The sequence below is a fragment of the Ylistrum balloti genome, unplaced genomic scaffold (assembly GCF_031769215.1).
Source record: "Ylistrum balloti isolate Yb309-2 unplaced genomic scaffold, AGI_CSIRO_Ybal_v1 Utg371384, whole genome shotgun sequence".
Classification (NCBI taxonomy): domain Eukaryota; kingdom Metazoa; phylum Mollusca; class Bivalvia; order Pectinida; family Pectinidae; genus Ylistrum; species Ylistrum balloti.
Genome location: NW_026782729.1, coordinates 88,610 through 107,372, shown reverse-complemented (window position 1 = coordinate 107,372; position 18,763 = coordinate 88,610). Strand labels below are relative to the sequence as shown.

Below are 18,763 nucleotides of genomic sequence, written 5' to 3'. Positions count from 1 at the left end.
TGTTCAACATTACAGACTCTGAAAACGCATTTCTTTCGACTGCCTTAATGATGTTACACAATTAGAGATGTCCAGAACCATCGGTTCCAACATGTCCGGTAGGAGGATGTTCGCAAAGTACCTGCTTCCTAAATTACCAGCCTTCTTGTGGCAGTCTTAAATCCATGTCTCTGATGCCTTGTATCCAGATTTAGAATGCTCAATTATTGACTACAACATGTATTTTTTTGTTTTTTTTTTTCGTTTCTTTTTTTTTTTTTCATTGATATGTTATTTATGGAAGAAGAAAGACAATTTAATGCCAAATTGCAACATAAGATGGCTGTTAAAACATGTAAGATGTCAATTTCTTTTATGTCTGCATGCAAATCACTTCATCCCGTAATGTGAGCACGTTGATTTTCTTCCTGTTGAACAACCATTAATCTTTTCCTTCATTGCTGATTTGTATTCATTGTCGAAAGTTTCCAATCAAATAACATGCACATCGAGTTGTCGTTAGATGACCTGGCTGCAGGAAAGGTTTGTATAAGATCATTTGCAATTTTGTATCATAATTAATAATGGGAGTCATTTGATTCAATGATAGAAGTTCTATAAGAAAGATACTGCTCATTCATTATGAAAAGAAAACAGTTTGTTGATATAAACCTGCACGGTTTGAAGGTATATTTTATATCCTACAATGGACGTAAACTTCAGCAGTTGTAATAAAAAGATGGCTGAAGTTGATTTATTGTGCTACTGACGTCACACTTGATGTGTTTTCACCACGTGTACCTACCACGTGGACAGATTGAAGGTAATCTCTGCTCAGTGGAGCAGCTTGTCTATATTACACTTCTCAATAGTTTTTGTAATGTTTGCGTCACAATTACATTTCATACAGTTTCGTTTGGTGATCCACTGTTACGTAACCATGTCCTAAAATATTGCCTACATGGCTTGTATTTCTGGGATTTACTGTCTGGTTTGTTTGGAGCAGTAATTCACAGAGTTTGTTTTTCTATTAAGGCCTTTTATCTCTGAAGGCAATATCAGTATATAATGTGATTCAGGTGTATAGACAATTCTTCAGGATTTCCTCACAAACACATGTTACTATAAAAAAACCTACAGTGGAAGAATATCCTGTTGAAGGAAACTCCTATAATATAAGTGTGGGATGATATCAGTATTCTATAGGTCTAACTTTTTACACAATAACAGTGTAATGGGCCACTGATGCCCCACCCTTGTATTTGTTATCTAACTGCACCTAATGATAGACATATTACTTAGTGATAAAACAATCAGTTATGCTAATCATGCCTATGATTATTTTCATTAATGAAGGAAGGCTTAGAGTTAAGGAGCTGTGTTTCAGGAGATGATAGTGTATCATCAGTGAATCTATTGGGCATTCTTCATCAAAACCTGATTATCTTTAAAACTTAAAGAACTCTTTGAAGATATTTTCACTTGAATAGATTAAGGGAATTCAGAGCAGGATACAGATAAATCAATATATGTTAGCATATGATGATTGTTATGGGCTCTGTTCAGAAGTTTATGTTGGTTTTGATAATAAACCGATACTTTCCAGTCAGTATAGGTTAGCTGTCTCCAGTGTTGAACACTTGATAGTTCCATTGTAATGACATCACCATCAGCACTCAATTATAGGTTTATAAATGGACTTTACAATTCTGGGAAGTCATTACACAAATATCAATGATTTCGGCTGTTTTCCCTATTCGTATAGTCAATTTCATTCCTAAATTATGGAAAAATCCTCAACATCTTAACAATTTCATTGAATAATTGCTGTATTTTCAACATCTTAGAAAATTTATATAATAGTAAGAAAGTTGAGTGGGTGTCAGAGTTCAGCTTAAGCTCTATGCTGCAGTGATGGATTACATCAGCAGTACAAGCCATATGATAAATATCTTGAATACAGATTCGTTATTAGATAATGCAGCCCCAATAGACAGATCTCTTTATGGCTAAAAATATCATACGTTGTAGTTTAATTAAATTTCAGCTTGTGAAATAAAGACAATTTACATAAAAAGAGTTTAATGCCAGAATGAGCATAAACATGAGAGACATTTCTAGTTAATACAATCAGCTGGTCAGTAAATGTGAGTGATATGAGACTTCAATGTAGGTTATTAAGGCACCATCAAGTTGCTGGCACCATCCTGGAATAGAAAAGTTCATAGAGCAACATTCTGGAGCTTTCTATCAAATGACGGACATATTGAGGGCTTCAACAGCAGTCTGGGGATTTTCATTAATCTAAAAGAAATCAAATTTCCTTAATGAAATGGATTTTTAACATGAACTTCGTGTACTCGAAGCAGATGCCATTTGTTTAATTTTTGCTGTTTTGAATGACATTTCTGTATTTTCTTCTGTATTCTTGATTCAATACAAACAGTGTTAATGTTAGTCTGTTTGGATTATATGTCTTACTGCTCATACTGTCACATTAAGGGAAGACTGAAATGGCAGTAGTTTGGATCCCATGTCAGCTCTCCCTCTCTGGTTTAGTTGAGTGATTTAAATTTACAATAACTCTCCTGTACTTGCTTTCAGTGTAATCAGCATACAAAACCATATTCTTCATTTTCTTGTACTTGCTGTCTCAAAGGGAATGATGACATTTAGCTGTAATTCTCTACTCTTTTATTGTTTCACTTCAATGATAATACAATGATTTACATCCTTCTTTCATTTTGCAATCCAATTACAAATGTCTGTTAAACTTATTACAATCTAGGTACTTTTTGCAGTACATTATCTGTCCATGTAAGTCCCTAGCACACAGTACTTAAACAGTACACTACTGTAAGAAAACACTAGCTATCAAACCTCTGTTTCAAAGTGTATCTAAAGGGAGCTGAGGGACTCCTGTATCAATACAACAGTCTACAGCTCTCGGTAGTCAGTACATGTGCACTGTACAACACTTTCATGTTCCCAATTCCTTCAGTGCACATTCGTCACAGCTTGCCAAGAGTGTGTTTAGATGATAATTGTCAATGAAACATGCTGTGCATAGAAAGGTTATTCTTGTGTTTATATATATATATACATATACAATTAAAAACTTAAATCACTTTTCAAGTATCAAACTATATATTTATTAAAAAATATTTAGATTTCTTGCGTTACTGATGTATAAAGCTGGAACAAAGTGATATATATCTTTTTAGATATCAATCAATGTTATGTGGGTGGGTGTGGGTGTGTAATTGATACATAAAATCTCTCTGTTATGTCAGGTTTTGTATCATTATTTTTGCTTTAAAATCAGTTTTTGTAAGAAAAAGGAAAATTATCATTGATGAAGTATGACTGCATGCTTTTAATTATCATATTTGTTTCAGATAACTATCTGAACTAACTTAATAATGCAGACATTTGGATAATATCTGAAAGGGATGATACTTTTTGTTCTCATGGCCATAACTGTTTTAAATGTGATTTGACAGACAAAAAGATTTTACCATGATGTGACAGACAAAGATTAGTGGGTGACAGATAAGGTGTGACAAACGAAGGTATTAGCGAGGGGAGACAGAGAAGGGTTTTAGTGATGTATGACAAATGAGGGTGTTAGTGTGGTGAAACCAACAAAAGTTTTAGGTTGGTGTGACAGACAAAGGTTTTAGTGAGGTTAGACAGACAAAGGTTTTAGTGAGGTTAGACAGACAAAGGTTTTAGTGAGGTTAGACAGACAAAGGTTTTAGTGAGGTTAGACAGACAAAGGTTTTGGTGAGGTTAGACAGACTAAGGTTTTAGTGAGGTTAGACAGACAAAGGTTTTAGTGAGGTGATACAGACTAAGGTTTTAGTGAGGTTAGACAGACTAAGGTTTTAGTGAGGTTAGACAGACTAAGGTTTTAGTGAGGTTAGACAGACAAAGGTTTTAGTGAGGTTAGACAGACTAAGGCTTTAGTGAGGTTAGACAGACTAAGGTTTTAGTGAGGTTAGACAGACTAAGGTTTTAGTGAGGTTAGACAGACTAAGGTTTTAGTGAGGTTAGACAGACAAAGGTTTTAGTGAGGTTAGACAGACTAAGGTTTTAGTGAGGTTAGACAGACTAAGGTTTTAGTGAGGTTAGACAGACTAAGGTTTTAGTGAGGTTAGACAGACTAAGGTTTTAGTGAGGTTAGACAGACTAAGGTTTTGGTGAGGTTAGACAGACTAAGGTTTTAGTGAGGTTAGACAGACTAAGGTTTTGGTAAGGTAAGACAGATGAGGGCTTTAGTGAGGCAAGACAGACAAAGATTTTAGTGAGGTGATACAGACAAAAGTTTTAGTGAGGTGTGACGGAAAAGGGTTTTGTGAGGTCAGACAAAGGTTTTAGTGAAGTGAGGGTATTATTGAGGTGTGACAGATGAGGGTTTTTATGAGATGTGGACAGATGAGGATTTTAGTGAGATGTGACAGGTGTGGGTTCTAGTGAGGTGTGACAGGGGAGGGTTTTGTGAGGTGTGACAGATGAAGGTTTTAGTGTTGTTTTTGTTTAACTGTCAATGTTTTCTGGCTCCCTGTGATAAATTGTTTGACGTGTAGAGAAGACTGAATTACACCTTTTATTCTATAACAGCTACCTGGGCGATTTGGTGTGTCATCAGTTGTATGTCACCATTCAGTCAGACATCTTAACAGAGATTTATTGTGTTGTTGACACTTCACAGATATTTTATGGCTGGCATGAAATCAATGATATTTCACCAGGAACATGTATCATTTGTCAGAGTTCATCACAGGAAATCACCTTCACCGGAAAGAAGTTAGCCATCTGCTGATTTCCTGCACACACTTCACTGAAACTGGTATAAATACAGCAACTTTATAGCTAACTTAATATAGGAAAGATGAGAGGAGACTAGACTTGTCACATCACAGTTTGTATGGTTATTAATAAGGTACATAATCCTCTCTGAGACAGATGTCTAGGAAGTTATTGTTTAAAAAAATTCATCTTACTTCAACAGCTGGTCATAATTAAATAAAACCCACCCGATAAGCTGTTATCTTTTTAGGCTAACATTTTCTAGTCGATTTATCTGGATAAATTTTTTTATCTTGCATATGGAGATACTGTATCAATAAAGTTACTACAAGACAAGAATGTTGTAAAGGAATTAACAGTATGTCTTTATTGTAGTAAATTTCTGATAAGGTATTGTTTTGCAGATGCTAAGGACAAGGTTGCAAGAATAGGCAAAGTGTCAAATGGCCAATGGTAGCTGAATTCTGTATGGCTGGTTATATTAGTGAGGAGGATATTATTGTTATTTTGTGGCACATTTTCATGAGTGCTAGAATTTTAATCATGACATTATTAGACAGGTGTGTATAAGATGTTTTTTTCTTCTAAATTGCGTGATTTCCATTGGTTAAAATACTATTGAACTGTTCTATTAGCAAATCACGAAAATTTTGACCCATGAAAATGAGCAGCTATATCGCAAGAATAAGTCAAACTGAAGAAGCCAATACCATGGTCCTATCTATTACTTATATATATTCCGTGGGCTTTGTTTTTATACAGGGGTCTATGATGAAACTGTGGTGTCATGGACACACTGGGATGTGGTATACCCTGAAGTACAAATGCACCTTTGATATTGGGCAGTGTTAATTGATACCACCAGCTGACAAGAATATACCAGTCTCTCATGTTTCCACCAAACATATGTGATGTGACATAGAAAAGCCGGCACTTTTTTATATTCCTGAGTCTCTGCCAGTGTCATGTCAGTATAACAATTCATATACTACATGTATATAGCTTATTGGGTACATTTTACCAACACCTCTCTCATCGTACAACACCCAAGGTGTTCTACATCTGTGTACAGACAGACATCTTTACTAGTGGGTGACAGTGCCTAAATATAAAGCAACATTTATCTTAAAAAGTTACGTGATCTATTTTACATCGATAATATAAAGTTTTCATCCTGATTAAAACAGATATCATCAACTCAACTCCATATCCTTTAAAAGTCAGTGTCACCATCTTTCTACCTTGTAATGTTATCTACCTTAGAAAAAAAAAACATTTAAGAGGCTCAGTATGGGTTCATTTTATAATCCTGTGAGAAAAGTAGTTCAAATTAAGGGAGAATCATTAAAGAATAATTAGAAAAACCAAAATAAAAAAGAGAAATTGATAAAATAAACTTCTGGTTTAAGTATATGTTAACATTACTCCAGCCTTTTAAATTCAATATCTAGTTTAAAGTGCTTTCTCATTAATCTTCAGGACACTTGTGTAAATACAGGATACATGACATGCAGTAATATAAATTTTGTACATTGCTGGCTAGGTTTAGATTGGAGTCACATCATTGGATAACAGTTTTTATGGTTAATGTATTATAGATTTTACCTACTGTAAAACCGGAGTAAGGAAAAGTGGATGTAATTGATCAGTTACAGTATTAATCAGTGTGATGGTGATGGGGGCAAGTCAATATATATATACCAACTTCATCTCCCCTGGCAGGCTTTAAAGTAATGAAAAGTAGAAAAGGAGACAGATGGATCTGAAACTATCCTGTTTCTTACCTAAAAAGGACACTGTGGTAATACAATCCAGCCACTATCAAAACAATTAACAATTTGCATGCTAAATATATAAGATGTTGCATCACTGGATTTTAGTAGAGGCTGGCATCATATAACAGAATTTATTCCAAGGGTTAAAGACCTCCCCTATTAAATGGATGTTCTTTTGGAATATTTGTATATATCTGCACAATGGTAAATGGCCAGATTTTAATTGGAGCTTTGTTATTTTGGTACTCATATGCTGTGGTGATGTTTTTTATGGGGAAAGGTTGTGAGAACTTTAGTGTTATTGGGTGTGGAAGATGCACATGGAGGATACACCGAGAAATGAACTGCTGGAACTTAGAGATATGCAGAGTGTTTACAATGACAGCATGTAAAACAGAGCTTTGGCATACAGTGTTTGGTGTGGGGCCAGTGTTTCTTACACTAATGTAACTGTCATGTCAGAGCAGTGGTGAGGTTGTGATGCATTTCCTCCACACGGAAATAGGCCATCACAATACTCTAGACATTGTTGCAAGTTGATGTAGTGTTACATCAGCAGTCAGTGTATTAGGTTATACTAACCCTGAGACATCTATTTTACCTGTAGGGAGTAGGTATCATCATGTGTTACTAACTGTTGATGATGCCTCTGTGTAACTAGAGTGAATTTCTTCCTGTTTTCTTTGAGGGTGATATGCTGAGTTCCCTTGAAGGTACCACAATGTACTGCTGGGTTTGTTGGCAGGCTAACAATGTTTCTAGTTGGGAGGAAAGAATTCAAATTAATAAAATTATGGATGATTGAATACATAAAAGGCGTACAAGTATGCAAACAATTGGTTTTGCATAATTGTGCTGCAATAAACACTAATGAAATTGATTTACTCATGCCAACAGAAATTGCTTTTTTATAAAAGGACAATAACAAAGATTGGCAAACTCGTAACAATGCTCAAGAATTCTGACCATGTTCTGGAAATTTGCAGTTTTATCATGTTACGACTACACTTGCATTTAACATGGTGCACATTTAAAATACTCCTTCACTACTTATTATAACCTATTACCTAATGATGTAGATCCCATATGGTAATTTAGGGTCAAATTTTCCTGAAAGTCTGTGAATTTCATCAAATCAGACCCTTGGTTATTGCAGATACCAGAAAGGTGTTATAATTGGCATTTAGCCAAACAAGCTGATCTAAATCTTGTTTGTAGGAGGAAAAAATAACAGATGGCCAAGCATTTACCTCTAATTATCAGCTATATATTTTTTGTCAGAGGGTTACAGGAATACCTCATTGAGTAGGGTAAATTGGGGTGTCATTGAGTGTCTGTACCGGGCAAGGAACTTTTACCTCTATACACGCCTCTTGTTACAATGCTAGATTTGTAGGTGCCATTATCAGAAGGTTTTGCACAAGGGTTAATTAAGGTTATGTTTTGTTTTGGGTTTGGAGTGTACTGAAATGATGATAATAATTTTGCCAAATTTGCTGACCATTAATTACCTAAGCATTCTTAATTGAGTCTTGTCATTTGTCAAATTTCTTGCACGAAGTGCAGTGTCTTACATGTGTCCTATAAAGAAACCTGATACTGCACTTAAGGAAGATAGGTCAAGGTCTTTCTGAAGTAAAGTGAACCTTGCTAGAAATGTGTTTATGTTGTGTTATACAAAAATGTTCAAATTTTTTTTGCATGTGTACAGAATAAAATGTGGTATGTATATGTAAGCAAAGTATGTAAATTTCTAGACATGTGTTTCAAAATTTGAATAACCTCAGCAACTTTGGTAAAAGAAGTGACACGATCATAAATAACAGGGGTGAGGAATTCCAGATGAAACAAACAACTTGTAATTATTGTTAAATTGATAAATACAACAAGGATGTACTCTTATCTGTATAATAGATATTTATACAAATCTACGCCATGTAGAATTTATCCTATAGAAACAACACATGAAAAAATTAATATTTATTTATGAATGAACGCCTTTTGCGTCTTTAATTAGAATATATTGATATATCATCGATTATACATAGTATATTTAATATCTGACAGAGTTTTAATGAACCCTCACTCAAGGAAGTCAGATTCACACCTAGTGACACCTGGAAATGATACTTGGGTAGCATGAGTTATTTCCCTTGATTACTTTTTGGTGTTTCTTTGTCACCAAACTGAACCTTTATGCACAATTGAGGCAATACCTGTTTCTTTTGTTGTCTCTTTCTCCAAATGTTAGCTAGATTTGGCTCCAATTCAGTTGCTATGTTGAAGGATAGATGTTTGTAAATAAAGCCAATTGTGGATACATAGCACAACTAAAGGAGCTGAAACTTCACACACAAGTTCAATTAGCAAGGCAAGGTTTGCTGACTGATTTATGATTTAAGGCAGCGTGGAAGAGTAAATGCAGCTGACACTTTTATGGGTTGAAGGTACTCTACAACTCTAGGTTTTTTGTGGAATATTAAGGATTATAAAGAAATAAAATTTCTGAAATGTTTTCAAGTGGTTAAATTGTTTACGTCTTTTTTTTTTTTTAATCAGGTCTATTTTCAGACATCTTTATAGATTTTTAAAATCATTTGCATGTTCTGATGTACTAGATAATGAATTTGATTTTAAAGTACTTTGATTTAGTTGGAAAAGAATACAAGTAAAAGGATGTTTCTTGAGTTAAAAAGTAAGTAGTGACTCACATCCTGTAATCTTTTAATTATGTCAACAGGGAAGCATAATCTCGTTTGTCTCTAGTCATTAGTGTTGGCAAGTCTGAAGTCATTATTTTTGCAAGTCTTAAGTTTGCATTTAACACTTCCTCTTTGGGGTGAAGAAACGTTAAGGTCAGCATTTAACTCATTATTGGAGTGAAGACAGGTCAAGGTCAGCATTTAACTCATTATTGGAGTGAAGACAGGTCAAGGTCAGCATTTAACTTGCTGTTGGAGTGAGGACAAATCAAAGTCAACATATAACTGTAGTTATTGAAGAAATGTTGATTAAGGTCTGCATTTAACTTTTTCTATTGAAATAATCACTGGTCAAGGTCAACATTTAATTATGACCATTGCCAACCTAGCTGACAGTCAGGTACAAGTATTTCACAAATGCTTATGACAATATACAGAAGGTTAGGTTTTATATACTGTTCGATCTTTTATACCATATACATAAAATGACAGGTCTGTAGTTTCATATCATAAAACTTATCAAATGTTCTCTACTGGGACTGCTTGAACAGTTGGTCAACAGCATTTCATGGATTTTGAATTCACTGTTTTATTGACTGTTTATCACTCTGTGGCCTGACAAACATACCGCCATTTACATTAGAAACATATCAACTTTGTGAAAAGTTAGTGAGAACATTGGTTAAACAAAGAACTTCAAAGGAATTTGTTTGATTTAAGCATTGTTTGTGATACTTTTGACTGATCCTATAATGATCTGAGCAGGAAATTTAATTGCAGTAATGCACCTATGATATATGATATGCCTTATGTGTACCGGCCGCCTCTGTGCAATGAGTGCATAAGGCTCATCATTAGCATTTTCATATCATTCTTCAGTTTTAAAATTTGCATGAAATTGAAACAGTCTGGTTCAAAATATGATGCAAACAAGTAGTTAGCCATCAAATTATGTCTGCTCTGAGTTGATAATGATTGAGGGGTATGTCTTAATTGGCCTTGAACTTTGAAGTGTTCCTGTATGTGTATAACATTATAAGACTTCCATCAAGGTGTCACTGTGTAGAGTATACCTTGTTGAGTTTACTTATTAGCCACTTGAAGCTCCACTTCAGTTTGCCTTGTTTGACTAGAAACACTGCATTACTTAATATATTATCTCGTTTGGTGTACACAGTAAAGATTGGATTTATATCGCAAATTCTTTTCTTTTATTGTTTTATGGTCAACGTTTTCTTCAAAAGTATTGACGGGAGGAAATATAAAGCAAGAATGTGTCTGACTTTATTACTGAACCTTTTAGTATCTGAACCTTGTGACATTTACATATCTAATGTATGAAACTGTTGAAATGAAGACTTAGGTAAACATATCTTCCAATGTTATGACTATTTTTGGGTAACATCTTCCAAGTGCTGAAATTTTGCCTTAAATCTTCTCGTGGCTAAATTTATTTCATTTACAGATTAAAATTTGCAACTTTGCACAATGTCAGTAGTTTCAGGCTGTGTGGGTAAAGACATACTTACATATCCTACTCCAGGCTATTGTCATTTGACAGTTTGGAGTCTGACAATAATAAAACTGGTCTAGGCGGTGGCTTTTTTATTGCGACAAGCAATACCCTGTCTCTCTTTCTCCGTCCTCTCCCATAGTTATAGTGATTTGTATGGTAGGTATTGGCTGTGCCATGTCTTCATATTAAATACCAATAATGTACAGTCGATGATCAGTCAGGGATATGAACATAAAGTGTTATCTTTTTTAAGCTATCTAGTTGCATATAAATGGAATCATTACAACAGCTTTGATGTTTGATTGTGAAGCTGACCTATCTAGATTTCTCCATACAAACAAGTTTAACATATATATATCTACCATAACACTTTCATAGACATGTTTGTTTTCCTTTAGCTCTAGGGTCAAATAAGCGGTACAATTTTCTGTCGGAGTAGAGGGATGAGGCTTTAGAGATTTTATGATTGGATATTTTTGGTTTTACGACAGAACAGAGCCTCTTTGTATTGTTTATAGACCATACTCTAAATATGGCCATAGTGATGCAGACAGTATCAGTATTGAAACCCCTATTGATCTAGTACCATCAGACAACTAACTACATTATATTGTATTCATGAGTGGGAAGCTAAGGATTAGCCCTCTTGTAGTGGATCAACCTCAAAACTAAATGAAACAATGTTTTACATTTGTAAATATAAGAACCCAGTATCATTTGTCCATATTGTTTTTATTTTCAAATTGTAAAAGCCCAATGAGGGAATAAAGTTACATAGTAAAAAGCAGATAATTGTTGCCTGATGTATATTGGTCGTTCATAAAATATAATATCAATATTCATCACTCAAAACATACTGTTCTGTTGTCATATAGACCATATTCAGCAGAACCTTTTATCTGTTGCCAGAGCAACACAAAGGATTTTGTAAGCATGGGGAATGGCTGTGAAGTCAACTTAATAGGCATTGATTTTTCCTTATTTCATTGTGTTTGCATGCAATGGAGATACAAATTTCATTTGATTAAACTGAGATTTATATGAAAACATAAACACATTCCTTTTGTATAGCTCTTAGTCAATGTAAAAGGCAATTGGAAAATTGTTAGTTGTGTAGGAAGTGCTGATACATTTACGTCATAGATAAAATGCTGTCAGCATGGTGAATTGTTTCCAAGATATCTTGTGTAATATGTATCGTCTACCTAATGTTAAATTTGTTTATCTTTTCCAGGTAACATAGAGTATTCTTGCCCAGCAAATGGAGACTGTGAGATTACAAAGAGAAGAAGGAAGGCATGCCAAGCATGTCGCTTCCAGAAATGTTTACGAGTGGGCATGCTCAGGGAAGGTGAGTGAAGCTTCATTCTAACAAAAATCGGTTAATTTCGCGCTTCAGTAAAAATTGCAACTTTTTAGCAACATTGTTTGAAAATCAAAGTGATCGTCAATCAACAAGAAATCTTGCGTGTGCTTTTTCCAAGGCAATGATATAAAAGCACATACCTGGTATTACCGTGTTTACTCTGCAGTAAGACCAGGGAACTTCTATTCAGAGTCAGGGAATGTTTGTATTAATGCAGGACAATGGATAACATTTGTTATTGTACTGATTTGATATAGGTGGACTTATTACTGGATAGATACAGTACTAATAAAATCACTCTGTACCAATGGCATTGACCGCAGTTACATTCCATGTGTATTCCATCTGTCACCAGCAATTGGATTAAGGACCCCATGGCCAAATGTTATTGCAAGCATTTACCCTTTTTTTATGTGAATAGATAACACACATGACAATACATTGGAAGACTAGGTCAGGAATTTGGTTTTTCTGTTATTTTTTCATTGTTTTACTAAGGAACAGTTTTGAACAGAAATTGCCCGGTTGTGCAATGTTTGTGATATCTAGTGATAGTCTGGTGGAATCATTTAATCTGACAGCAAAGCTTTATATCACTGTTTAGGATTTCCTTGGCAAGATATTTGCATGATTTGTCAGTATAAAAATGCATTAAGAAACCCCTTAAGTATAAGTCTAGACGTTATTGTCTTGCGGGATGTTTAAGCAACTTAATGAAGAGGGTTATACACCTCAGGTTAATGATATCCCACGACCATGATTAACAAGTTAAAAAGGTCATTTCAGTAACTTGTTTGGTAATGTTAGTTTGTAGGGTTGTGAACCTTTGTAAACAAGAGTGATTAATCAGAGATTTTTTACTAGGAGAATCCAAATGACGCCTTTAAGTATCACAAGTGTTCAGATTTGCTACTTTGGTAATGGATTAGGAAATCTTTCTAGGTTTGTCGGCGATTAACCTTTTATGAATGCCCAGGTTTAAAGGTAAAACACATATGTACAATATATATCTGATATCCATCTATAGAGAAGTGAGGGGATTTTATTTTTGGTATAGCAGTATATTTACCTCAGGACCTTGTCATTTACATAAAATATTGCTTCTCCTAAACTAATATTTCACATGAGAATGTTATACAAGACTCCTCGCTGGATACTGTCTGACAAGACTCGAGCTTATCCCTGGTGATCCAGTTATCAATACAATACGTTTCCTGGGGTCTTTTGGGCAATGAACATTTCATGTGACTGATCAGCACCTTTTACTGTAATTTGATGCTAGTTTGATTTTATTGCGAACCCATTTCCAGGCAGGATAAAGCTGTTTCATTTACAGTTTAAATTCTTTTTCCCTTTTTAACGTGCTTTTTTTATGGAAAGGTTAGCATCAAAATGAGTTTCTTCCAGAGAGTAAACACATTTTCAATTAAATAGTCCTTCAAATTATGAATAAAGTAATATTGAGAACAAGTAACAGTAGTGAAATATGCAGATTTTGACATTAAGTCATTCTTTCTGTCACACCCATGGAGACAACAAATTGTTTTCTGTTTGGCTGAGTGCTCATGAAGGATGTTAAGCTAATGTATTATGGAAATGAGTGGGAGTTGGTGACAGGTTCCCATCTTGTTGACCTCTGACCTGTCTTTTTGACCGTGAACCCCAATCTGCTCAGCAACATATATAACATAAGCCAGTATTAAGATACATGGATCTCAATGTGGTAGGATTTGGTCCTTTATCAAAACTTGAACTTTTACTCCTCATTTTTCACAAGAGAAATGGACACAATAGGTATACAGAATGTGACTGACAAGGGACACTGGGGTGGGGGGGGGAACAGTATCGTGATGTTAACCGCAAGAACATTCTATCTAGAAATATAGCCAGATTGCTGACACTGTTGTGATGTTAACCACGATGGCATTTATCTAGAAATATGGTTGGATGTCTGTAGCAGATTATTGTTGATCTGTTGATGGGATTTATACCCAACAGCAAACAGAATGTTATCAATAAAATTTGTGGAAATAAAGATTCAATAAATTCATCAGTTCAAATCAGCCATGAAGAGTTATTCACACACTTTTCCAGTGACAATAAAAGAGCCATTATTATCAATGTCAGAATTCAAAGAAGAAATCTTGGCCTTTAAGAAAAACTGTTTTGGGGGTAATTGTCCTTGAATACATGCACATCTATCAAAATAGGTGAACTTTGGTGACTCAACCTGAAAATTTCACAATAAATATGCCATCATATCTTAGTGTCACCTCTCCAGATTTGAGGTGCATGGATGAATCATGCTATTTTACACAGAGACTGCGAATAAGTTATAAATATGCAAACTTAACAATATTACAGATACAGTTCTCAAGATAGAAAATTAATTATCCCAAATCTTGTTAGTGAGATATATAATTCCATATAAAGACAAAGATGTTCTATTGTTCCTGTTGTGAGATGAGCTTGCCCGGATGATGTCAGATCAATGACAGCCTAAACGAGGGGTTTTGTGCGGGCAGAATGCTCAAACTGTCTGACAAACATAATTTATCTGTACAGAACGTACTGGCATTAGTCAAGAGTTCATATTCAAAACATTTATCCCCTTAATCTTATGTTAATATTTGACATTTAAATGTGTAAATTGGAATGAGTTTGATATGTGTTAGTGTATCTGCTGTTGTTCAGTGCATAAAGTAAACATTGCTTCTAAAGCCTGTTATTGACATGTGATAAAGCAAACATTCAAATTACTCTCTTGGCGGGCACAGCCACTCAAGTCTTTTAAAATCGGAGAAAAAATTGGTAATCTACTTATTGGCAAACTGTCTGTCGGATTGAAGATATAGTTTTCAACTGGTACTCAGTCATTTTCGTTTCCCACTGGTTTTTATTACCACACAGCATAAGTCATATAATATCCTTTTTCAAAAATGTTTATGACATATTGGCAACTACTTTAGAAATGGTTTACATGCTGACATTGGTTAATTCCCTAGATGGATGATTTTATATTTTCTGTGAAGCTTTAATAAGAAGGTAAATCTTCCTCCTGTACATTTAGTAGGACTTCATGACGCGAATATTTAATGACTTTGGGACAAAAGCTCAGCTGTAACATACAGTAACATATACTGATGAATGATCTTTCTTATCAGATCTTGTTAATCAATCCTTCCACTTCAGTATCTGACAGTGAAAAGGTGGACAACAGTGCAATTTAAATGTTTTAAGTAACAAGACTGGGAATATCTGTCTTGGCAAGCTTGCAATATCATGCTGAAAATATACCACATTTGCGTTTTCATGTGATGGACCAATATTGTCCATGGGAGGGGACCAACGCTGTAGGGACAGCAAAGTGTGACTGTTGATATTGATTCTGTTCAATAAATTGCTTCCTCCGTCAGAAAGCAATCATCGCCCATTAAATTAAATAGAATCGGAAAGCAACACCAAATTTGCTGCCTGCATTGGTAGAGAGAAAAAGATGAGGGGGCAAAATGTCTGTTAAATAGTACAGACACTTGTTTGGTAGTTTGTCTTGGTCATTTAAATGAGGATCACACCAGCAGAAAACACTGTATCCTAGGTTCTCCCTAGAGAGTTCCCTGCTTTCGTTTAGACAGACAAGTGTGTGAGGAGACAAATTGATAATGCTAGGCTTTGCGAATACTACAGAGCGATAATATGTTACTAGCAATGAAAAGGCCAGGATTATGGAAATATCTGTTGCATGTTGACTTGCTATCTCTTTCCACAACTTCTAACAAGTTTGAATCCATGCCAGTTGCAGATGGAAAAGACAGAAATAGGCAGGCTGTAATATCATTAGGAAATATTAGAGATTAAAATAAACGAGAGAAAAAAAAGAAATGTGCGTGTCAGCAGGTGGTGCCATGTCATGCAATTCTTCTTGTGTCCACTGCCTGCTTTTAGTGTGCTTTGAACAGTGGGTCTCTTGACATGCTTGCTGGTAGGATTTCCCTTTCATGTTTTGAAAGTATAAAGTGATCAGACTTTGCTGTTCTTTTTTAACAGTTTTATAATGTTTTCCCTATCCCAGAAGTCTAATGGAAAACTCTGGACAAGATGTTTTTGCCGAGACATTGGAAGACCTTAACATTTAGCTCACAAAAGAAATTGGATGGAAAAATACTGAAGTGTTCTATTTTAAGTACTGATGATTATCATGTGTGAATCCAATTAAATCGATTTGCAATAACAACTTGAAAGAAGTTTATTTATAACTCTATATAAGGTCATACTAGTTATGTATCAGAGTGTGATGCATAAAGGAAATAAACTTTTTTTGACAGTTACTAAATTTTAAACTAGATGTTGACTGCTGATAGTTATTTCAAAAGTGAAATCACAAAATTTATTCATGGAAATGACTTTAACTTATACATTGGCAGTCTGTTTAAAAGAGCAAGTTCTTTATGATGGACTACATTCCCAACAACTAATTAATCATGACCAGTGAAGAGGCAGAATATTCTTGATTCCAATTGCTTTTTTTTTTGTGTCTTCATGGAAAGTGTTGTTCTAACTAACAGTATTCTCCTTAATTTCATGAATCTTCACCGAGGTTGCCAGCCAACACTGAAGTTGTGTACTTGTTATTTAGTTAATTAAACCTGCTGATATGTTGGAGTTTTCGCTTGTCGCAATTTTTTTGGCGTGGTGATTCTTGGTTTTCAAATTAATTGATATGTTTTCATGGCCATTACTCTTTATTTTACATTTGGCTTTTTTTATACAGAATTTAAGATATTGGTTTTTGAAATTTTGTTCACTTCCTAGTATGTCTTCATCCAGTTACAGCATCACTGAGAAGCGTGATTTCATGTGGAAATATTGCATCTGGGTCTCTAAGGAATGCCAGAGAATGCTTTGTTCTGTTTACTGAAGAATCTAAACAATAATCTTCTAATCATTCTGTTATTCTATACTATTCCTGGTATTCTTGTCTTCATATCATTAAGCCTGGACATTTTTTTATTAAAACCTGACAAACTTTCATGGTGATTAAAAACATTGGTATACAAGCAAAATTGTACACACAGGACATATACAGGTCTATGAATTCTGTTTTAGTGTCCTTTACTGATCCCATAAGATAACCTTTATTGATTGCTTGTTGGATGGTCGATACTCAAAGACTCTGCAATCACCTTTGATGAGAATGATGCATGACCCTTTATGGTAGGTGGATGGTGTCTTCCTAAGTCAGAGAAGGGGATGGCCCTTTCACTGGCAGGTTGACCCATCCACAATCCGTGACAAATGGCTGGCACTGCAATCTAAAGAGCAATGCCTTGCTTCACAACATACCCTCACCCATGATTACTGTCTTCTAAAGCCAGTCTAATTGACCATTCATCGTCATATTTCAACTCTTGTTCTGCAAAGTACAGAAGCCTTGACATAATCAATGGGGATGCATTGATCGGAAGCATTTTTGCCCTGGAAGGACATTGCTAAGACCTGGGTAACATTTGATAGAGAGATCTAACACTAATTTGTGCTATCTGAAAGGTTAGGTTTAATGCCACAATACCAGTAAGGATTATAAAGAGAACCACAGATTAATCTTCACTCTCCCTGTGACAAAATCTAAAAGCTTTCATTACTGTTCATTATTTTGTGTGTCTAATTCTAGTGTTATTGGACTTTACATTTGTAAATTATTGCCATATCTAAAGTGCAATTGTTTTGTGTATAATTTAATTTTCCCCAGAACATGTGACTTAATTTTTTCTTCCAGTTTTGTGCCACAGGTAATGGTATTTTGGCTGTCAATAGAATTTCTATTGTCAAGGTGACTGATAATTCAGTATATAATGTTGATTTACTGAAGGCTCTATGACAACTGTTGTTTGTGATCTGTCTAAATCATGGAGATACACAAACCACAGCTGGAAGGCAGATTTGTACACATGACAAGTGCTGTTATGCAAGATGGTATATTTCTGGTATAGTTAAACATTAACAGTGTACTTCAGTTTACATCACATCTGTTATCACCCTTCAACTCTCAAATAGCTGCTTCTATATATCCCTAAGGTGTGAGTGCAGTAGCTAATTACTGTGTGTCTTTAAGATGCAGTAATACAACATAAGATAATGCTCATCACACAATTGATTAAATATGAATCATTTCATGTAGTCTGCATCAAGAGATACAACAATTATTCTTACTTGGCACCATCTGATCCAAACACCTACATGATGCAGGATTCATTTAATGGCACCTGTTTCCAGCACAAATGATTAGAAATAGGATTAAATAGCATCTAGACGACATCTCGTCTTTTGTAACTGATAACCTGCTAGATGACCAATACTTCGGGCAAATCCAGCTCTTAATACCTTACTGAACATCAAGCGGGAGGCCAATCACCTGCTGTCCATAGCAATTGTTGTAAAGAGTTTTGTTTAAGGTCTCGAACACAAAGATGCAGGACAAACCATGATCTATGATACTGGCAAAACAATAACCATTCTGGTTAGGAATCCCAACTATACATTTCAGATTTTCACTTGAGGCTTCTTTGATATTCAGTTCTCTGTTTTTTTTATTGAGTATTGTGGCCATTTGAAA

General features: G+C 34.9%; 1 protein-coding gene across 3 annotated transcripts in view; it reads left to right on the top strand.

Moving 5' to 3' along the window:
• The window catches only part of LOC132562258 (estrogen-related receptor gamma-like), an 89,756-nt gene that overhangs the window by 42,761 nt on the left and 28,232 nt on the right, over positions 1–18,763 (top strand). For all 3 annotated transcript variants that reach the window (XM_060226998.1, XM_060226996.1, XM_060226997.1), the window contains one exon: positions 12,019–12,135. In XM_060226998.1, the coding sequence (XP_060082981.1) occupies positions 12,019–12,135 (117 nt within the window). The remainder of the gene's footprint in view (positions 1–12,018; positions 12,136–18,763) is intronic.